Source organism: Platalea leucorodia (genome assembly GCF_965183815.1).
Source record: "Platalea leucorodia genome assembly, chromosome: 2".
NCBI classification, from domain to species: domain Eukaryota; kingdom Metazoa; phylum Chordata; class Aves; order Pelecaniformes; family Threskiornithidae; genus Platalea; species Platalea leucorodia.
This window is the reverse complement of record NC_138824.1, coordinates 777798-798325: the sequence shown is the minus strand read 5'-3', so window position 1 is coordinate 798325 and position 20528 is coordinate 777798. Positions and strand designations below refer to the sequence as shown.

At 66.9% G+C, this 20528-nt stretch overlaps 2 protein-coding genes across 6 annotated transcripts in view; one reads left to right on the top strand and one right to left on the bottom strand.

The window, feature by feature from the left end:
• Window positions 1–1249: 1249 nt before the first annotated feature.
• Window positions 1250–11286, bottom strand: RHOG (ras homolog family member G). The gene is made up of 2 exons (XM_082304700.1): window positions 11178–11286; window positions 1250–2667 (listed from the first exon to the last, which is right to left on the bottom strand). Exon 2 carries the CDS (start codon window positions 2626–2628, stop codon window positions 2053–2055), a length of 576 nt encoding a protein of 191 aa, XP_082160826.1. The 5' UTR covers window positions 2629–2667; window positions 11178–11286; the 3' UTR covers window positions 1250–2052.
• A 2525-nt stretch (window positions 11287–13811) lies between these two features.
• STIM1 (stromal interaction molecule 1) overlaps window positions 13812–20528 on the top strand; it is a 109290-nt gene continuing 102573 nt past the window's right edge. For 2 of the 5 annotated variants that reach the window (XM_082304684.1, XM_082304683.1), the window contains exons 1-2: window positions 13816–13838; window positions 14272–14523. In XM_082304684.1, the coding sequence (XP_082160810.1) occupies window positions 14415–14523 (109 nt within the window). In that variant the 5' untranslated portion in view covers window positions 13816–13838; window positions 14272–14414. Of the gene's footprint in view, window positions 13839–14271; window positions 14524–20528 lie in introns of all 5 variants that reach the window. The other 3 variants (XM_082304686.1, XM_082304685.1, XM_082304682.1) reach the window with 2 other exon arrangements.

Below are 20528 nucleotides of genomic sequence, written 5' to 3'. Positions count from 1 at the left end.
CAGCTGGGAGGGGAACAGCCATGAGCTCATCCCGCTGCTCCGGGGCCAGGGCAGGACGGCATCCCGCTGCCTCTCTCGGCATCCCGCCCCAGGGTCCCCACCTCGTCCCAGCACCCGCTCCTCCGCCGTACCCCACCGGGGTGGCCCCTCGCCCCCTGCGGGGGCTGCAGCCCCTGCCTGCACCCTGCCAGTCCCCCACGGGAGTGTGCAGTGGGAGCAGGACATGGCCATGGGGATCCCCCAGGGTGGCAGCAGGATCTGGTGCAGCCAGGACCTGCAAGCCCGCCGGCGTGCAGCCCCGCGGAGCCGAGCTGGGGCCGTGCCCCAGTGTCATGGGCTCCCAGGCTGGGGGTCCAGAGGGGCCACGCTTTGCACCAGCCCCCGGGAGGCTGCGGCAAGGCACGGCCACGGGAGGGGGACAGGGGTGGGACATGGCCGGAGCCACCCTGCCTCGCGGCACCATCGCCCACGCCGGCCCCCGGTGGCCCCCCGGCTCTGGCTGGGAAATGGCAGCAGGGAACAAAGGCGGCTTGTGGCGGGCGCCGGGTCTGCCCTTCCTGCAGGAAGGCCCCGGGGCCAGACAAGGGGCCCGTGTGCGCGGCAGCGGGGGCCCTGCCAGGCCTCGCCGGATCCGGCCGCCGGCCAGCACGTGCCGGCAGCCCGTGGAGGCTGGCGAGGGGGTGGCGAGTGCGGCCGAGCAGCCAGGGCTGCTGCCGGTCCCTCACTGCCACCATCATCAGCCTCAGCACTCGGCCGCAGGACCTGGGCTCCCCAGGACACCCCCGCCCCCGGGCGCAGGGACACGGGGCTCTGGCCTCTGCCTGCAGCTCCGGAGCGGGGCAGGACAGGGCAGAGCCAGAGCTGGGGTGGCCAGGGTGGTCCCGGGGAGGGGACCTCGGTCCTGCAGCCCCCCGTGCCCACCCCTGCAATGTTCCCATGCCCGATGTCCCCATTCCCACCCTGTGCAATGTCCCCAGGCCCCTCACAGGGGAGCTCAGCGCTGGCCCTGAGTGGCCATGGGGGTGGCCAGGGGTGGAGGTTGGCCATGGCAGGCGCACCCCGGGCTTCCCCTGGCCACGGCCCCCCCGCTGGGAAAGAGACCCCCGGCAGGCAGCGGCGCTGCCGCCAGTGCCCTTGGCTCAGCCCTGGCCGGGCGAGGGGTCCTGGCCCAGCTCGGGCCGGGGTGGCTGCAGGGGTGTCCCCATGCCCGGGGAAGGCTGGCGCGCACGGGAGAGCACAGGAGACGGGGAGCCTGGGCAGGTCTCTTTATTTAAGAAGCAGCAGCTCGGGGAGTGGCTGGTTACAGGCGAGCCCCGCTGCCCTGCGGAGCCCCGGCACTAGCCGGCGTGGGAACACGCTCCTCCGGCAGAGCCCGCCGGCAGCACCGGCTCCGCTCTCACTGGGGCTGAACTTCCCCAGCGCTGGCCCTGGGGAGCCAGCGATGCTGCGCCGGGCTGGGCTCACCCCAAACACCCACCCAGGAGACGCCCGGCGCAGCCGCCGCGACCCCGCAGCAGGACAGGGCCGTGCCAGCGCCGGGGCAGGGGGATGCTCAGAGGTGGCCGAGCGCCGGGGCTGGCACAGAGGGGCTGAGGGCCTCCGCACCCCCCGCAGCCCCGCTGGGGCAGGGGCTGGGGGTGGCAGGTCCCCATGGGGTGCTCGGGGTGGGGGTGGCGGGTCCCTCTGGGGTGCTGAGGGCGGGTTCGGCCACCCCGGGCATCCCCTTCTCAGGAAGTGTTGCTTTGTGCCGGGACTGGAGAGGCGTCACCCAAAAGTGAACGCTGACAGCCAGGGCCGGGGTGGGGGTCCCGCGGGGCTGGGGGAGCCCCGCTGCCCCCAGGGTGGACGGCCAGTTAGTGCAAACGAGGTCTGTATTATTAAAGCTGGCGGCTTCGGGCTGGCGGCCCCGGTCCCGCCGTCCCCGGGGGGGCAGCGAAGCTCGGGCAGGCGCCGGGGTGGGCAGGGGGCTCTGGCGGCGCCGGGCAGTGTCTTGGGGGGCGGCGGGGCCGGGGCAGGGGCAGGATCGTCTCTCGCTGGTCGCCGGCAGCCCCGTCACAAGAGGACACAGGGCTTCTTGGGCTTGGCCGGGACGGGGTTGAGCACGGCCCTCACCGCCTCGGTGAAGACATCCTTGATGCCCTCCTGGTTGAGCGCCGAGCACTCCAGGTACTTGACGGCACGGATCTGCTTGGAGAGGCTGATGCCTTGCTGGGTGGTGATGGGCGCCTGGTTCTGCTCCTTGAGCCGCTTCATGGTCTCGGGGTTGTTTCTCAGATCCTTCTTGGTGCCGACGAGGAGGATGGGCACGCTGGGGCAGTGGTGGCACACCTCTGGGTACCACTTGTGCTTGACGTTCTCGTAGGAGGGCGGGCTGGCGATGGAGAAGCAGATGATGAAGACGTTGGTCTGGGGGTAGGAAAGCGTCCGGAGGCGGTCGTACTCCTCCTGGCCGGCCGTGTCCCACAGGTTTAAGTTAATAGTCCTGCCATCCACCGTGTTCTGGGCGCTGTAGTTGTCGAAGACGGTGGGGATGTACTCCTTGGGGAAGGCGTTGGTGGTGTAGCAGATGAGCAGGCAGGTCTTCCCCACCGCCCCGTCGCCCACCACCACGCACTTGATGCTCTGCATCCCCGCGGCTCGGCGTCCCTCGCGTCCCCCTTCAGCAGCCTGCGGGGAGGGGAGAGGGTCAGGGGAGGGGGACACGCTGGGGCTGCGGTCCCCGTGGTCCCCCCACTCAGACACCCTGAGGCCGGAGGGTGCAGAGGGGCAGGTCACACTCGGTTCACCCTCCATCCCGCGGCCTGGGTGAGCTTTCCGGCCAGGCACGTCCCCGCCGGCAGTCCCTGCGGTACGCAGCAGCCCCGAGACCCCCCGACGAGGAACTGCATCCCCTGACCCAGAGCAAACACACGTGCCACCGCGGCTGGCACGCGCGGGGACCGCGTCGTCCCCAGGACGGTGCTCCCAGGACAGCCAGGCTGCTGCAGCACCCCGTGCCATGCCATGCCGTGCCGTGCCATGCCGTGCTGCGCCGTGCCTCCAGCCCGGTATGGGATGGAGGGCAGCAGGGCACGCAGCCAGGGGCAGACTGGGGCTGCGGGAGCGTGTGGGCTGCCGCCGTGCGCCCCAGCCCCGGTGCCCAGTGCTGCACACACCAAGTGGGGCTGGTGCCAGCCCCGGTGGGGCAGAGGCTGGGCCGGAGAGCGGCCGCTGGCGTGGCCCCTCGGGGCTGACGTCCGCTCCGGCAGCTGTGTTTATCCCTGAGCCCGGTGCGCGTTTCCCTGTTTGCCTTCCTCAGGTTCCCTCTGCAATTGCCATTAAGGGCCGCATCCTGCTCCCCTTCCTGCTGCCGGCTGGAGCCGGGCGCTGCCGAGCCCAGCCCAGCCGAGGCGTGGGGTCACCACACGGTGCCGGGGCGGGAGGGTGCCCACCCCTGGGATCCGGCCATCGGTGCAGCGGCTGCGCGACAGGATTGATCACAGCGGGAGGGTTATCCCGGCCGGGGCAGAGGCTCGCACGGCTTCACCTGCCGCAGCGCCGGGGAGGGAGCGGAGGCGCTGGGGCGGAGGGGCCGGGGATGCCGCACGGGCCCAGAGCCCCGGGCTGGGGGGGACCCCCATCCCCAGAGCCCCCCGGGGCTGCGGGGCTGGGGAAGGGTGAAGGGGCCGTGCCCCCCGCCCCGAGCCCCCGCCGGCCGGACCCTGTCCCCTCGGATGGGGAAGTCGCTCTTCCTCTTCCCGCCCTGACACCCGGCTTCCTGCCCGCGGCGAGGCCGGGTGCGCCGTGACCCCCGCCCTGCCTGGCTCCCTGCCTGCACCCCTGGGTACAGGCAGGACAAGACGGGGGCCTGGCCCGAACGCTGCCGAAGCCACCCCACAGTGCCGTGCCTCAGTTTCCCCACTGCAAAAGCGCTTCCACGGCGGGGGGGGGGGGGGGGATCCCCAGGTCTTCAACCCGTGAGCGGGGCCGCAGCACCGGGGAGCAGCGGGGCCATCGCAGGCAGCCCCCCCGTCCCTGCAGGCAGCGCCTGCCCGCCGCGCTGGGGCTGCTCGCACAGCGTGGGATCCCGGGCGGGTCACACCCAGCCTTCAGCTTCGATTTTCTCCCCGCTTTGGTCGCAAACGCAGCCCGGAGGGTTTCCTCGCACCAGGCCGCACCGGCCGGCGTAGCCCAGGGCCTGGGGGGGCTCGGCGACGGTGCAGGCAGGCAGCAGCAGGCAGCAGGACCCACACCGGGGTCTGCGGGGCTTGGAGCCGTGGCAGGAGGCCGGGGGGGAGGGAGAAGGGGCAGAGGGGTGGGAGCAGGATCAGGGCGCTGGGAGCAGGGCGCTGGGAGCAGGAGCAAGGGGAGCAGGAGCAGGACAGTGGGAGAAGGAGCTGGATCGGGGCGACGGGACGCGGGCTGCGCGGGGCCATCTCCAGGGACAGGCAGCCTCCACGGGGGCTGTCACTGCCATCCCACTGCCCCGTGCCGTCACCGTACCGCGCCGGGGAGGGCCCGCGGGGACACCGGGGAGCAGGCAGCACCGGGGAGGGAACCCCCGGGGAGACCCCAGCGCTTCGGCCCCCACCCGCTGCCGCAGATTTTTTTTTCCTTTTCTGATGAGAGGTTGAAGAAGAGATGGCAAAAATAAGAATTTTCCTGGAAATCCATTTTGGTTCGTATTTCAGATTTAAATTCTCTTCTCTTCCCCAGCCCAAGGCCAGCAGGCGCTGGGTTGCCGGGAGCCAGAGCCAGCCACTCCCCGGCCAAAATAAACCCAAACTGGGCTTTGCTTTGGGAAAAAAGAACCCCAAAGGTTATTTCTAAATCCCAGCCTTTGTTTTTCTTTGCAAAAGCGTCCCCCCCGCGGGCCCTGGGGAGCAGCGGGGTCCCCGGGGGCCCCGCGGGGCAGGGCGGGAGGTGCGCTGAGCGGCACCGGGCTCAGCCGGGCGGGGGGGGGGGCGTGCGGCGGGTTTAAAACCACCCAAACCCAGGGGTGCAGGAGCTGCAAGCGGTGGGTGCAGCATCCCCGCCGCAGGGACGTCACCGGGGGGGACCCGGCCGGGGGTGCGGGATGTGGTAGATGGGGAGGGCAAGGAGGGGAAGGGGTCTGGAGGGAGCGAGGTGCAGCACCCTGAGCAGTAGCCACCTCGAGGCATCGCAGCGCCCAAGGGTGCCCCATGAGCCTCCAACGAGGCATGCAGCCCCTGGCACCCCCATGTCCCTGATGTCCCCAGTGCCCACGGCACCCCAAGGTCCCCGTGGCTATTTGCGCGCTGGGCAGCCATCCCGCAGCACATGGCGGGGCTCGGCGGAGGGTCCCTGCTGCCCCCCAGGCTGGGGCCCCCCGGCTGCCAGGACCGGCTGGCTGGTGGGGTGACACCGGGGGATCCCCCGGGCTGGGGCAGGGGGTCCCGGGTGCCAGCCAGGGTCACCCAGCTGAGGTGGGAGGGAGAAGGGTCCTGCAGCAGCCCCGGGCCCCAGGTCGGGGGGGTGTGGGGGCAGCTTGCTGCCCCGAGAGGCTGCCGGGGCCCCCCAGGGAGCGCCGGGGTCCCGGGGCCGCCCCATCGCAGAGCAGCCAGGGGAGACGCAGCCAGAGCCCATCGCTCCCTATAAATCCCCGGGGGAAGGCCACGGGCGGGAAGCGCCGGCGGAGCCCGAGGACAATGTTGGCAGCAGAACGGAGGGGCAGGAGCCGGCCGCGGCTGGGGGTGCGGGGAAGCCGCTGCGGCCAGAAGCGGGGTGCAAGGGGCGGCTCTCCCGGGGCGCGGGGACGGACCGGTGCCCCCCTGCCTGCAGCTCCCCAGCCCTCAAGGTGCGGGGCGGCCCCCCAGCACCAGCCACAGCCCTGCGACAGCCCCGCGGCGGGACACGACGCGCACCCGTCACGCCGAGCTCAAACCCTGCGCTCCCAAACCGGCCGTGGGGCCGCGGACACCCCGGGGTGAGCTGGCACCCAGTGGGCACCCGTGCCAGGAAAGGCCCGGGCTGAGTCAGCGGAGCTGCTAAGGAAGGGGACGGGGCACAAGTGGAAACGCTCGTGCCCATGAGAGCATCGCTGCTACGGGGAAATGGAGGAAAGGAGGAGGTGGCAGCGGCAGCAGGCAGCGAGCAGCAGGCAGCGGGCCACTTCCCTGTGACCCAGGGCCGTGAAACCCTAGCGTGGTCCGAGGCTTGCCACCAGCAAGCAGCAAATGCGGGCGCACACACTGCCCGTGGAGGAGCCACGGTGGGATCCGGGTGCTCGTGCAGGACCGTTTTTGCTCTCACCATCGCTGGCACTGCCGGCTCTGGGTGCAGGGCCGGGGCCAGTGGCACGTCGAGGGGACCCACAGGCATGGCCGTGCTGCCGGCATGCACAGGGCGAACTGCTCGCCGAGGAGGGGGCTTGGTGCAAATAGGAGCCCCCGCAGCAGCCAAAGCCCCAGGCCCCGCTCTGGGTGCCAGCGAGGGGGAGGTGGGTGGCAGGAGGGCTTCGGCTCCGGCTCCCCTCTGAGCTGCCCCTCCGCCAGCCAACGCTTCCAGCCGCAGCCCCCGGGGCTCTGCCCGCCGGGTCGCGCTCCCGTCCGGTCCCCACAGCCCCTGCCAAAGCCCCAACCCCCCCCAGCTGCCCGGGGAGGATGAGGGGTGTTGTGGGGCCACCCGTGTCCCTGCCCCGCAGCTGTGGGGCTCTGGGCCCCCAGCCCTCGCTGCCCCCCACCGCAAGATGACAGGAGGGGAGGTGGGTGCCGTGCCGAACGGGGGCCAGGACGGGGCTGGGGGCTGCACGGTGGCATCCCTGCGGTGCTGGGCATGGGCCAGAGGTCGCCCGGGGTCCCCGTAGCATCCCGATGCCGGAGCACCCGAGGGTCCTGCAGCCCACGGCCCCCGGACAGCCCGGCCACTGCCCTGCGGCGCCTGGGGACACAGGGCGAGCGCAGCCCAGGCCCTGGTTTGCCGCCTGCCTGCCCTGCCCTGCCCTGCCCTGCCCGCTGCCAGCGCCCTGCCTGCACAAGGCCAGCTCTGTTCTCCCGGGAAGCTGGCGGCCTGCAGCACCTTTAACCCCTTCTGGCCCCCCCGAGGTGCCGGGGCGCGGGCGGCCTGGTGGGGCCGCAGGGCACAGCCCGCGTGGGGCACGGCGCTCGTGGGGCACAGCGCCCGTGGGGCACCGCAGGCACCTGCCCCTTCCCAGCCCTGTGCCCTGGCCCCACGGGAGGGGAACCGGAGGAGGAAGAGGAAGAGTCGGAGCACGATGGGGTCTGCACAGTGCCCAGCCCTGGGACTCAGCACCCCCCACCCCAGCGGGACCCCAGCCACCCTCCGTGCCACCAGGGTGCTCGGCCGGGATTTGGGGTGCTGGGGAGAGGGTGCGAGCAGGGCTGCGGGTGATGCACCGCGACCTTCCCCCTCATTGCCACCCTCTGGGACGGGAAAAGCGACTCATCTCTTCTTCAGCAGAAAAGGGAAGCAAAACCCGCTCGCCATCGCTCGCAGCCGGGGCATCCCCCTGCTGGGTTTTTCCGCCAGGGGAGCGGAGCAGCCGCCCCTGCGGGCTCCCTTCCCGCTGCCGGCCTGGCCGGCCCCGGCCCTGCGGCACCCAAACCTGACCCCACCTGACCAAACCCAACCCAAGCGTGCCGCGCGGGCTGCGCCCCGTGCGCCCCGCACCCCTCCCCACGTACCGTGCACCGCACGCGGTGCGCCCTGCGCTCTGCGCCCCACGCCCCGCACCACAAACCCTGCGCGGCACCCCGTGCACAACTGCCGCCGCGTCGCGCACCGTGCAGCCCACGCTGCGCCCACACCGTGCGCCCCACACCGTGCGCCCCACACCGTGCGCCCTGCACCCCACTCCCCACCGCAGGCACCCCACACCAGGCACCCTGCGCGGTGCCAGCAGTGAGCGGAGGCGGCAGCCAGCACATCGCTGCCCGCGCTCGTGGGCTGGGCAGCGTGTCCGTCCCAGACAGACGGACTAGCCCGGACCGACCCGGGGCTGTGGGGCTGGGGGTCAGCCGCCATGATCTCTCTTGCTCCGTCGGGGAGAGCAGCACAGCGTGGCCTCCCCAGCGCTGCCGCCGGCTCAGCAGGCAGAAAGAGGAAACTAATAAAATCTATAAATACCGAGCAAGAACCCCGTGGGGCCGAGCGCGCCGGCCCGGCGCTTCCACGGGAGTGGGGAGGGGGCGGTTTCTGCCACGGCTGCGGTGGGGACCCGGTGCTGGTGCGGCCGAGACGGGGTCCCCACTCCGCGGGACGTGCCCCGAGGTGCACTGCCACCGGTACTCCCAGCTCTGCCTCGGGGCCCTGCCGTCGCAGCTAAAATAACTTCCATGCTGAGTCAAAGGATTTTGATTTTCCTCATTTTCCAGCTGCAGGCTTGCTGTGACTAATTTCCTCATTTTATTTCCCTCCCGGGCCGGTGAGCTCTGCTGCCGGGTCCTGCTCTGCCCCTTGGCACGGCCACGGCTGCTCCCTACCTCGGCCTCCTGCTCGAGGCGCTGCCAAAGCCGGCAACACCGAGGGCCGGAGCCAGCTCCAGACCCCCCTGAGCCGGGGCCAGCCCTGGCCAGCAAACCCCCTCCCCGGCCCAGCGGTGGGACGGCAGCCAGGGCTGCTGCCGGTCCGACAGGGCTGCCTGCACCGGGGGGATCCTGGGACGGAGAGAGGGATGGAGAGAGGGGCGGTGGGTGGGTGGGTGGATGGAGGGATGGATGGGGCCAGCCAGGCCAGGCCCTGCTCCACGGCCTCGGGGTGAGAAAACAGCCCGGCATCGCTCACGCTGACAGCGGAGGTGCAGACGAGGCATAGCACCGAGCACGCCAGCACCGAGGCATAGCACCGAGCACGCCAGCACCAAGGCATAGCACCGAGCACGCCAGCACCGGGCCAGTTTGGCACCTCTCGATGCTACGGTCAAACCAAAACTCTGGGCGCAGGATGCCTGGCCCCGGCTCCCAGCCCACGCAGGGCACCCACCATACCTACACTGCTGCCAGGAGCTGTGCCGGCCTCGGGCGACTCCTGGCATCACCAGCAATACCCCCGCGCCCGTGGATGCCCCTGGCCACCCATGCCCCTCGGTCCCAGCGCCAGCCCCGCTGCCCACCCCAGCCGAAACACCCACCGCAGCTCAGTGCCGGCGGCCGGGGCTGGATGATGTCCCCATGGGCCATGCCGGCACTTTGGCAGCTTCTCCTTCCACCAAGAAAAGAGGAGTGAGCCCAGCGGGACCCCAGCCCACGCACCCACCCAGGGAGCCACGGCCACACCGTGCCCCTCCCGGGGCAGACGTCTCCCCCAGCCACTCGGGGACCCACGGGTGCCCCCGTTCTGCAGCGAGCCGGCAGCAGGACGGCCCCGAGAGGCGGCGCAAGCCGAAGCGAGAGCTGGTATTTGACTGACGGCACAGCGCGGCCCCCCCGGCCCCCAGCGCATCCCCCCATGGCCCCATGCCAGGAGGGGAAGGGGGGGGAGGGGAGGACAGGGTTCCCCGAAGCCTCCCCAGAGGTGACCCCAAGCCCAGGCGGGTTTGACAAAAGGAAAGTCACGGGGCTGTGGCACAGAGTCACCGCCCGCCCGCCCGACCGGGGGGGCCTGGGGTGGCCCAGCACCAAGCGCCCGCCGCAGCCCGCCACCCGCCCCGGGGCCAGCCCTGTCACACAGCAGAGCCGGCCGTGCTCCCCTGCTGCACCGTGCCACCCCCGCGCCTCCCAGCACGCTGCAGCGTGTGAGCGCGCGGCAGCGGGAGCGCTGCGGTGTGCACCGCAGCGTGCACCGGGCACGGCAGCGCCAGGGCTGCAGCGTGCACCGCGGTGGCTGTGTCGTGCCTGTGGAACACGCGTCACAGCACGTCTGTTGCAGTGTTGCGCCCTGTGTTGCAGCGTGTGATGGCATGTGCAAGTGACGTGTGTGTCGCAGCGCATGCAGTGTTGCAATGAGCGTTGCAGTGTGCACGTGACGTTCGGCCTGTGTTGTAACAGGCGTGTTGCAAAGGTGCATGCAGTGCGGTGCTGTGCACGAGCGTTGCAGTGGCTGCAGCGTCTGCAATGACGTGCGGTGCAGCGCGTGCATTGTGTGTGTGCAGTGCCCCACAGCGTGCAGCGTTGCACCTTTCAGCGGGCACAGTGCACGGTGCAGGACCCTGCAGTGCACGCACTCAGTGTTGCAGTGGGCAGTGCAGTGGCCAGTGCAGCGGGCAGCGGGTGCAGTGGGTGCAGTGCAGCGGGCAGTGCGCGGGCAGCGGATGCAGTGTGCGGGCAGTGCAGTGCCCTCTGGCGTGCAGTGCAGCCCGTGCAGGCGGTGCAGTGTGTGCAGTGTCCTTCCGCCCCTGCAGTGAGCGGTGCAGCGTGTGCAGTGCGGACAGTGTGACCGCTGCACGGCGGGGGCAGCGCCCGGGGCAGTATGTGCAGGGTCAGGGCGCTGCCAGGGCGGTGGGAGCAGTAGGTACAGGGGTTGCAGTGGCGGTGGGAGCAGTGGGTGCAGTGGCGGTGGGAGCAGTGGGCACAGGGGGAGCAGCGCCTGTGGGAGCAGTGGGAGCAGTGGCGGTGGGAGCAGTGGGCGCAGGGGGAGCAGCGGGCGCAGGGGGAGCAGCGGGCGCAGGGGGAGCAGCGGGCGCAGTGGCGGTGGGAGCAGCGGGCGCAGGGGGAGCAGCGCCTGTGGGAGCAGTGGGAGCAGTGGCGGTGGGAGCAGCGGGCGCAGGGGGTGCAGGGGGAGCAGCGCCTGTGGGAGCAGTGGGAGCAGTGGCGGTGGGAGCAGCGGGCGCAGGGGGCGCAGGGGGAGCAGCGGACCCGCGGAGGGGCTCGGGCCGTGCCGGGCCGGTTCTGCCCCCGCTCCGTCCCGGCGGTGCCGGCCCCGCTCCCGCCCGGAGCTCCGCTCCCGGGGCCGCTCCCCGCGCCCCGCTGGGCGGCTGGGGCCAGCGCCCTCGGCACCCCGGACCCCCGGCAGCCCGGCCCTCCGGTAGCCCCGTTATCCCCGGCCCCCTCAGCCCCCGCCCCGCTCCGGGCGGGTCCCGGTGCCGGCGCCCCCGCCCTGGCCCCGGCGGGCGGCTCCTCCCGCCGCCCCGACCCGGACGCGGTACCGGCAGGGACCCCGGGATCGGGACCCCGGGGTCGGGACCCCCATCCCTCTCCGGGGGCCGCCGGCTGCCCCCGTCCCGGCAGCGGGACCCGGCCCCCGCCCAGCCGAGCCCCCCCCGGCCCCGGCCCCGCACTCACCCCCGGGCATGGCGCGGCGGCTCCGGGCGGCGGGCGCGGGGCCGGAGCAGCGGCAGCGGCGGGAGGAGGAGGAGGATGGAGATGGAGGAGGAGGAGGAGGAGGAGGAAGTCTGCGGCCGCCTCCTCCCGCCGCCCCGGGCGGTCCCGCGGAGAAACTTCCCCCGCCGCGCCCGGCCCCCGCCCGCCGCTTCCTTCCTCGGCCCGGCCCGGCCCGGGGGTCCCGGGGGAGCGCGGCCCCCTGCGCCCCTCGGCATCGCCCCGCGCCCCCCCGGAGCCGCCCTGGCCGGAGGGGAGCCGGGCTGGGGGTGCGGGGAGCCGGGCTGGGGGTGCGGGACCCCGGCTGGGGGTGCGGGGAGCCCGGCTGGGGGTGCAGGGAGCCGGGCTGGGGGTGCAGGGAGCCGGGCTGGGGGTGCGGGACGCCAGCTGGGGATGTGGGGACCCCGGCTGGGGGTGCGGGAGCCAGGCTGGGGGTGCGGGAGCCGGGCTGGGGCTGTGGGAGCCCACCCCATCTCCAGCGCCAGGCTGCAGGGCCGGGGGCTGATGCAGAGGCTGCAGCGGGTTTGGGGCAGGACCGCGGTGCCGGAGCCCCGGAGCCCCGCACCTCCTGGCTGCCTCGGGCCTGTCCCCGTCCCAGCCCCTGGGACACGCTGCGGCAGGCGGGGGGTCCGGCTCCTGGTGCTGGAGCTGTGCCCGTCCCCACGGGACCACCGCAGAAGAGGGTCCCGCAGCCCCCAGGGCCGGCCTGGGAGCAGAGACCTCGTCCTTCCCTGGCCTGCATGGCCCAGGTGCTGGCACCCGCCCGCTCCCACCCCAGGGCTTGGGGCAGGGCGAGGGGTGCCTGGGGGTCCCGGATGGTGGGGATGGGGACGGGGACGGGGACAGAGACAGGCTGGGGTAGCCCATGGCCAGCCCAGGGGCCGGGAGCTCTGGGGAAGCCTTACTGCAGGGGCCGGGGGCTGCAGAGGAGGGAGGGGAGCCCACCCCGGCCATCTGAGGCTCCCTGGGGACACAAGAGATGGCAGGGACTCCCTGGGGTGGCACCAGGAGGGATGGCAGCCCCTGCCCCAGGGCTCCTGTCGGGGTCTGGGTGGGGAGAGATGGGGATGGGGTGAGGGGAGAGTGGGGACCAACTGCCCCGGCAGGGAACCGGGGCCACCCCGCTGCATGCCAAGGGGCAACAGGAGGGTCCCAGGGCTGCTGCAGGGCAGAGCCCCCTGAGCACGGCCTTGTCCTGCTGGGCCAGGGCCAGAGGAGCCCCAGGCGCTGTGAGGGTCCCTGCAAGGGCCAGGTCCCCCCAGCAGCACCCGAGGCAGCACCCACAGCCCATGAGGGTCCCTGGCTGCCAGCCCTGGGGCAGGGGAGGTCTCGTGGGGGAGACGCGGCTGCCCGGGATGGAGGCAAGGATGCTCTTCGGGGAGCGAGCGTGCCGTCCCCATCCTCACCCCGGGGTGTGCCAGAGCCACGGGGGCTCTGCAGGCGTGGGACCCCCTGCCCACACCTGGGATCTTCCCCCATGCCAGCACGGAGGACCGGGGCTGGGACCCGGCCGGGAACCCTCTGCCTGGAAATCGGTCTGGCAGCTGCCTGCGGCTCGGGGCGCTGCCCCCTCACCTCCATGGCCAGCCCTGTTTTCCATCCCGGGCACCCGCCGTGGCCCGGGCTCCGCACAGGGTGCCAGCCCTGGTCCCCCATCCTGCGTCCCCGGGGCGCGCGGGGCTCGGCCCGGCTGAGGGGCAGCTGCTCCGGGGGCAGGGGGGACGCCTCTCGGGGCAGCGGGGCCGCAGCAGGATGGGATTTTGCTTCCGGGCCGGTGGCTGCGGAATCTATTCTGGGGCCGGATCCGATCCCTGCAGGGAGCTTCGCTTTCAGCCCCGGTGCCGAGGGAAAAGGACACGTGAAACCTTAGCCCCTGACCTTCCCGTCCCCCGCCATGGGCTGACGGGCTTCGGGTGCTCGTGGCCGCGGGCCCCGATGGCACCGGTCCAGCACTGGCGAGCGGCGATGCTGCCAGGAGCACGCGGCCCCGGCGGGGCGTCGCAGCCCTCGGGGGGTGTCGAAGCGTGGCAGCCCCGGCCCGGCTGTGAGCAACCGCGCGTGCAGGCGTCAAAACGGCTCTGTCCCGACGAGCCGGGGTGCTCCGGTGTGGCGGGGTGCTCTGACAAGCTGGGATGTTCTGATGAGTCGGGATGCTCTAATGAGCCGGGGTGCTCTGATGAGCTGGGGTGCTCTGACGAGCTGGGGTGCTTTGACAAGCCGGGGTGCACTATTGAGCTGGGGTGCTCTGATGATCCGGGGTGCTCAGACAAGCCTCCCCCGGGGCTGGAGGCGGCCTGCGCTCACTTAGGTCACCCATCCAGGCGTCACACGGAGCTGCCTCTGCTTAGCTTCCGCGCCGCGCCAGCGGCCCGCGCCCAGCCTGGGCGTGTTCCCCCCTGCGCCCGCCAGAGGCCGCTGCGGCTCAGCGGCGCGCGCGGGGAGTCCGGCGGAGGCGGGAGGGGAGGAGGGGGCAGGAAGCGGGGGGCGTGGCCACCTGCCCACCCCTGATTGGCCGGGCGGCGGGGCGGCCCCGCCCCGCGGAGGGTCTGGCACCGTTGCGGTTGGCTCCGCCCCCTGTCACCGAGCGTGCGGCGGCGGCGGCGGCGGCGGCGGCGGCAGGGCCCGGTACGCAGCGGGGCGCGGGTGCCTGGAAGAGACCACCGCTACGGGGGGGTGCGGGGCTGTCCCGGGAGAGGGGGGGTGTCCCGGGAGAGACCGGTGCTGGAGAAGGAGCGGACCGGGGAGAGGTTACCGGGGGGGGGGGGGGCAGGGTTGTCCCGGGAGAGCCCACTGCTGAGGACGGGGGGAGCAGGGCTCTCCCGGGAGAGACCACTGCTGCGGGGGGGGAGGGGGAGAAGGCTCTCCCGGGAGGGACCACTGCTGCGGGGGAGGGGGGGAAGGCTCTCCCGGGAGGGACCACCGCGGGGGGGCCGGGGCGGCCGAGCCGGGGCTGTTTCCGGGGCGGGCGGGGGCCGGTGGCGGTCGCCCGGTGCGGCCCGGGGCAGCGGGAAGCCGGGCCCGGGCGGGGATACCGGAAAATAACCCGCCATCCCCTCAGCTGGTGACGGCGCCGGAGCGCCCAGCCCTCTCCCGCCCGGCCGCGGCGGAGCCGAGCGGCGGTGAGCGGCCGGGCCCAGCGGCGGGGGCCGATGCCGAGGAGGAGCTGACAGCGGCGGGGGAAGCGGCCGGGCCGACGCGGAAATGGATTTGCGGTCGGGAGTGGCCGTGTGGGTCCTGTGCGGCCTCCTCCTGCAGCAGGGCCGGGGGGAGCGGCCCCCCGGCTCCCACCTGGACGAGACCGCCATCGCAGGTGAGACCGGCCGGGCCGCCCCTGCCCCGGGCCCCCCCTGCCCCGCGGCCTCTCCGCCTCTCCCGCCGGCTCCCCGGGGCTCCCGGCCCCCCCGAGCCGCGGGGATCACTTGACCGGGTCCCCCCCCCCCCCCCCCCCGCCCCGGTGGCTTCGGGCGGGTTCCGCCGCGACGGGGCCGGCAGCCGGGGCTGCGCGCTGCGAGCCGGCCGGGGCTCCCTCGGAGCCGATCGCTGGGTGCTTTGGGGTGGGAGCTGCTGCCGGCCGCGTCCCGGCCCTGGGTCGGAAACCCGCGGGGCTCAGGGCAAGGGTCGAAGGGCCAAAAATAATCCGCGTTTGCTTTTGCAATGGGCTGCGGCTGTTGGCTGATGAGAGTGTTTTGCAGCGGGTTTTGGATTGCGACTCGCTGCGTTCGGTGCCAGTGTTTAATTTTCTTTCTTTAAGGACATTCCCAGGCGTGCTGGGGGTGGGGGATCCCAGGGCTGTGCAACCCCGGCATCCCTCTGCCAGCCCTCCCCTGCCTCTGCTCTCGCCCGGCTCCGGGCTGAGCTTTTCCCACCTCTCAGCCCTGGTACCAAAGATCTAACAGCTAGCTATTCTCTTTTCCCCCTTATTTCCCTTCCCTCTGCCCCAAAAGCCAACAACCCAGCAAAAAAAGAAAGGAGAAGCCCAAGCCCCTCCGGCCCCGGGTGGATTTTCCCCCCGGGAGCCAGGCTGTAGCGGCACGCTGCTGCCAGAGCCAGCCTCGGCGGAGGGCCGGGAATTGGTGAAACCACCGTGGGCACTGGTGTCTGCTGCGTGTGTCCTTGTGACGGTCCCTGAGGTCAGAGCTGGGAGCCTGCTGGATAAAACGTGCTTTTAATTGTCGGTAGCGGAACAGAAATCCTCAGCGCTGCGCCTTTTCATTGCAGCAGCGCTGGGTTCTTGTATGCTACCAAAAAAACCCCAGTGAGTTGTGTCCTGTGAGCACTGCAGGTGAAGAAAGAAATTGGTTTCTGAAAGGGAAAACTCCCACCGAAGCTGAAGCACCGCCGGCCTGGGTGCAGGCTAGCCCGACGGCAGCGAGCATTGCTGTCAGCACCTGGCTGGTTCTGCACCTCCGCCGCCATTGTCTGCAGCCTGGATCCGCTCCGGAGGGTCCTGCCTGGCGCAGGCTTCCAGGAGGGATAACGTGCCGGTTCAGGGCGGGGGGAAAAAGGCGGTGAGCACCCCTGAACCCTCGTTGTGGCGGGGAGGTGCTGCGTTTGGCACCGTGTGGGTGCAAGGCTGCTCCCTCGCCGGGCTTTTTGGGCTGAGGTGTCAGCAAGGGCCCGGGGACCGGAGCTCACGGAGGGTTTTTGGTTGCAGCGGAAGGTGCAGGTGTGGGCGTTCACGCTAATACAGATGAAAGTTGCCGCAGCGGCGTTGCTAAGAAGGCATTTTGCTTTGTGTACAGAGCTGGTTGGTGAGAACAGGGCAAGTCCCTGGAACCGCAGTATCAGGCGAGCGATCGGGAACTCGGTGTCTGATTCCTGGGCAGGCAGATTGTTTCATCTCGGCAACGTGATGATTTATGTGACTTACTTTTTTTTTTTCTTAATACTGACCTCATGCGAGCTGTTCTGTAAGAAGTTGCTTTTTATATTCTTTATACGTGATCCTAAATCCTTAGGCCAGTTCACATCCAGTCTGCTCCATTAAGGAAACTGGATCTCTGCAGTCCTGATGAAGCAAGGTTTATGCCTCCAAGGAATTTCCAGATGAGTTATTTTTGGAGGCCCTGCAGAAGTGTGGCAGCCCTGGTGATTCAGCTGCTGACTTGCTCTTCTCTCTGAGCAGAGGCAGAGCAGGGCAGGCAGGGAGCAGCCCAGAGACCTGATTTAATAAAATCACCTACAGGTGGGCTTTTCCTGCAAAAGAGGTGCTTTTCTTTACTCTTGGTTTTTCACAACTGGTATGTTCTAGTTACTTCTGGGTTTAAAAACCTGCAGAGCAGCACGTGGCGCCTTGCAAGGGGATAGCTGGTTCCAGGCTGAAACCCAGCATGTGCAGGTGAACGCGGTCAATAAGGGGTTTGTTCGCTCCAAACGCGGGTCGCTCGCGGCGTCACCGCGCCGTGTCCCTCGCTGGGGGAGCTGGGAAGTGCGGCGGTGCTCGCCGCACTCTGCTAGTGCAGCTTAAAGTTAATGCGTCCTCTGAGATCACTTGGCCATTTGCTTTTTAGCTTTTAGAGCTGTTGCTCGCAGCTCAGTGCAGTGAATATCCTCAGATAGCACATGACACTTTTCCTTAGGTGTTCCCTGGAGCAGAAAATGAGGGCTGCTGGCTGCACACACGTCTGCAGCAGCACAGGCTCTTGCCGCGAAGCAGAAGTAGGTGTTTGATGGATTTTTGAAAGTGAAAGGGTTCATTTTTGACGGCTTTTCAAACGTGAAAGCTTTTTTTCTTTTTTTTTTTTATTTTTGACAAGGCATGATTTTAATGATTAAAAAAATGGACAGCACCGGTCACTTTTCCCTGGAACAGCGAAATTTTTCAGGAGATGCAGGGAGGTGGTGTTTGTAGAGAGCAGAAGTGTGAGTTTAGCAGTGTTTGCTCGTTAGGCTCGGTTGCTTAGATTCCTGTGCACACTCAAGGGATGCATCGGCATGCTTTATCGAGGATTAGCGTATGTTTCTGATTCCTAATATTTTTTTTTTTTATTTTTTTAAGTAAGAGTTGGAAATGGGTAGTTTTATCCGTGGAGGAAAATTAAAGTTGGTGACTGAACAAGTCAAAGCCAGGAGAAAACCTGATTTTCCCTCAGGTTCAAAGGGAAGTGTTGCTAGTGAGTGCTTAATCTTTAATCTTTTCTTGCTTACATCAGATTTAAGTTTGGTGACACTCAAAAGTGCAGGAGCCGTTTCGCAAGGCATAGAGACGGAGGTGGCGTGTGTTTCAGAGCCAAGGACAGCCAGTCCGCGGTCCGACCCCCGGAGCAGCGCAGACCCCAAAAGGTGCCCGACCTCCCCCATCTCCCAGCAGCCTGTTTTTGCGCTAGAGCACACGTTTCGGAAAAACACGGTGTCGCGAAGAAGGCGGCCGGTCCCCCCGCCGCGGCGCAGGATGTGGTGACAGTCACCCTGCCGTTATTGTTTTCACCCACTGGTGGTTATTTTTAGCGTGAATTTGTCTAGCCGCAGCTTCCAGCCCTGGGATCTTTCGGACACCCCCCCTCTAAAAGGGCCAAGAGAGGCTCCTCGAGGACATTATTACAAATATTACTTTCAGGTGGTAGGGTTTTTTTCTCTTTCCAGTTACTTGCTGTAATCTGTCAGTTGCCCGAGTCTGCAGGTTTTGCTCATTTTTCTCTTGGCAATAGTCCTTATCAGAGCATTGTCTGGGGTTACATCAAATGTTTTACAAAAGTTTTATGTGCACCATCAACTGTTTTGGGCAACGCTCTTTAAATTTTATCTCAATAAAATAGTAAGCTTGCTCAATATACCCTGTTTTTCATTAAAGCATGTTAAGTGGTATCAGGGAGGCTGTTCTTAATTTTTTACTTGATTGCCTTCTGTGTACATCAGTGTGGGTGGACAGCGAAATGTCATTGCTGTGGCTTATGCTGGGGACCTTCGGGTTGGGCTTCAGGTGGGTTTGTAGGAGATCCAAGGAAAAACTGACTGTGAAGGGGCTGGGCTTTGGATGGCTGGGATTCATTCCTGGTTCCCTTAATGGTGACACCTTTCCTGCACAGCTGTCTGCTTCGCTGGGTTCGTACCCGCTCCGTCTCTGTACGATAATATGGAAATAGTACAAGTCTGCATTCCCTTGAGCCTTATTTCATTGGATATTGAGATTGCTTTCTGTGGTCTTACATCCGCAGGGATGCGGGGCCGTATCTGCCACGCTCTGCCTGTGCTGGAGGAGGTCTGGGGTCTCGTCTGGGTCCCCCTTCTGGCATCACTTAGACAGACCAGGGATCCCGGTGTGGATTTTCCCCGTTTCTCTTTACTGCAGCAGTTCAAAGCTGGGCTCTGGGTAGCCTGATGAGACCGACTCGCTTTCCGGGCGACACAAACCTCGTGTGCGCGGGGCCGGTGTGGGGCTGGACCCGCTGCTGCAGTGGTGGCACAGGGCAGGGTTTGGCATTTACTTACGCCATGGCACAACGGCTCCTCTTTCCCTTCATTTCTCATTCTCCCTGTGCCTGTCTCCCGCTTCCCTGTCTTGATCCCTCGATCACAGGGTTTCTGGAGTCGTCTTTGCCCTTGTTCGAGTGGCGTTTAACCCGTGGAGTTCTTACCCTGAGCCGGGGGGGTTAGGTGTGCTACCAGAACACGAGTTATAAAAATATTACGATGGTATCAAGAGAAAACCTGAATGCATATCCTCAGTTATTATGTTTGTCTGTAGCAATTGGAGGCTAAGCTACACATAAAACCAAGGAACATCACTGTTTAACAAAGTAAGGGGGATGAAGGGGGGGTACAACCACAGGCTTTTAACTAGTGATTAATGGGAGAGGGGAGAAAAAAATGAATTCCTGGATGAGGATGCTGTGTCCAAGCAGTGCAGCTGAGAACTCCTGGGCTTGTCATTTGAAGATGCAGGGGTTTATTGAAAGTTAATCCTTTGCTACAAAATCTCTAGCTTGGAAAGTGATCGGTTTTGGACTTGCAGTGAAATCTTTTGACATATGAAGAGAATGTGGACTTAGCGCTGCCTTTTGAAAGCTTGGTGCAGTAATCTTGCGAGGTGGGAACACAAAGGGATGGTTACTTCTTTATCTACCAATTTAAATATTATCATCGCTGGTTGCTTCGTTAATGAAACACGATGTTAGTGCGTTTCTTTCATGGTGCTGGGGTTTACATCACCCGCCATGATGCCAAAATCTACGTTTGTCCTCTGTTCCTTTGCCAGAGCCTCTGATTTCATCCACTGCAGCACGTAAGATGCTTTTATGAGTTGCCTTTAGAAAAAGTCTTATCAGTTGAAGTCAGGAGATCAGCAGCAGATCAGCGGTGTTTCGATACAAGCAGCTAATTGAGGTACCATTGATCTGGCTGCTCTCTGATGTTGGTTAACTGCCCGGTGCTGTGTCAACAGAACCGCTGCAGGATTTCATCCGCCCTGGTAGTGTGCTGGAGACCTCCGAATCCTCCTGTAGCCGGCCCTGGACCGCAGCCTCCAGGAGGTACGCGACCCGGCTTGTCAGAACGCACCTCCCCTGCGGGAACTCTTGAAGCACGTCTTTCCCCCAGACCTGGAGGAGTTCATGAAATACAATGACCTGCTATGCTTTTCTTGCTCTGCAATGAAATGCTTTTTAAAGGAGTCTTTGTCTCCAGGACTAGAAGGATTTTGCTTTAGCTGCAGTTAATTCTTTCTAGGTATGCGCTTTCACTGAGTAGAGGTTGCACGTGTGAGTAGCAGCTTCAGGCTGGTCAAGGGAGAAGTAGTAGTTTTGGAGAATACTTGGAAAACTCTGCCAGGAATCTGTCAGTGTTCTTCACCGGCTTGATTGGAAACCTCAGTGGATTGCACAGCCTTTGCTTCTTTTAGGAATGAAACTCATCTTGAGGAATCAGCATTCCGAGAGCTGGAGAAATTGTTGTCTTTTGGCACCAAAGTGCAGCCTGGTGTAGAAGAGGAGTGGGGCTGATGGGTGTGCATTCGGGATGGTAGCGCTGCCGGGGAGCTCCTGGCTCCTGCCTGCTGATTCTCTTCCCTCTGTTGGCCCAAAAACTTGGAGCGATGCTCAGCTGGATCGGAGCGTGGATTTTTTTTTTTTAATAATCTATTTATTTATTACTTTGAAAAGCAACTTTCTTCATGCCTCACGTGCCTCCCAGGCAGTGTTTTCAAACGGGCAGCGTTGCTGGTGGAGCTCACAGTGCTGCTGCTGGGGTGCTGCCTGCTGTCGTGGGGCCGGAGCGAAGCGGCGGAGGTGAGCAGGAGTCGTGCCGGTGCAAGCACACGTAAAGCTCGCGTTCAGACGTTCCAAGCTACTTGTGGCCTTTGCCCTCGCCGCATCCCGGTGG

Coding starts and splice junctions, on each gene's coding strand:
- RHOG (XM_082304700.1), bottom strand. CDS start 2,628: ATGCAGAGCATCAAGTGCGTGGTGGTGGGCGACGGGGCGGTGGGGAAG.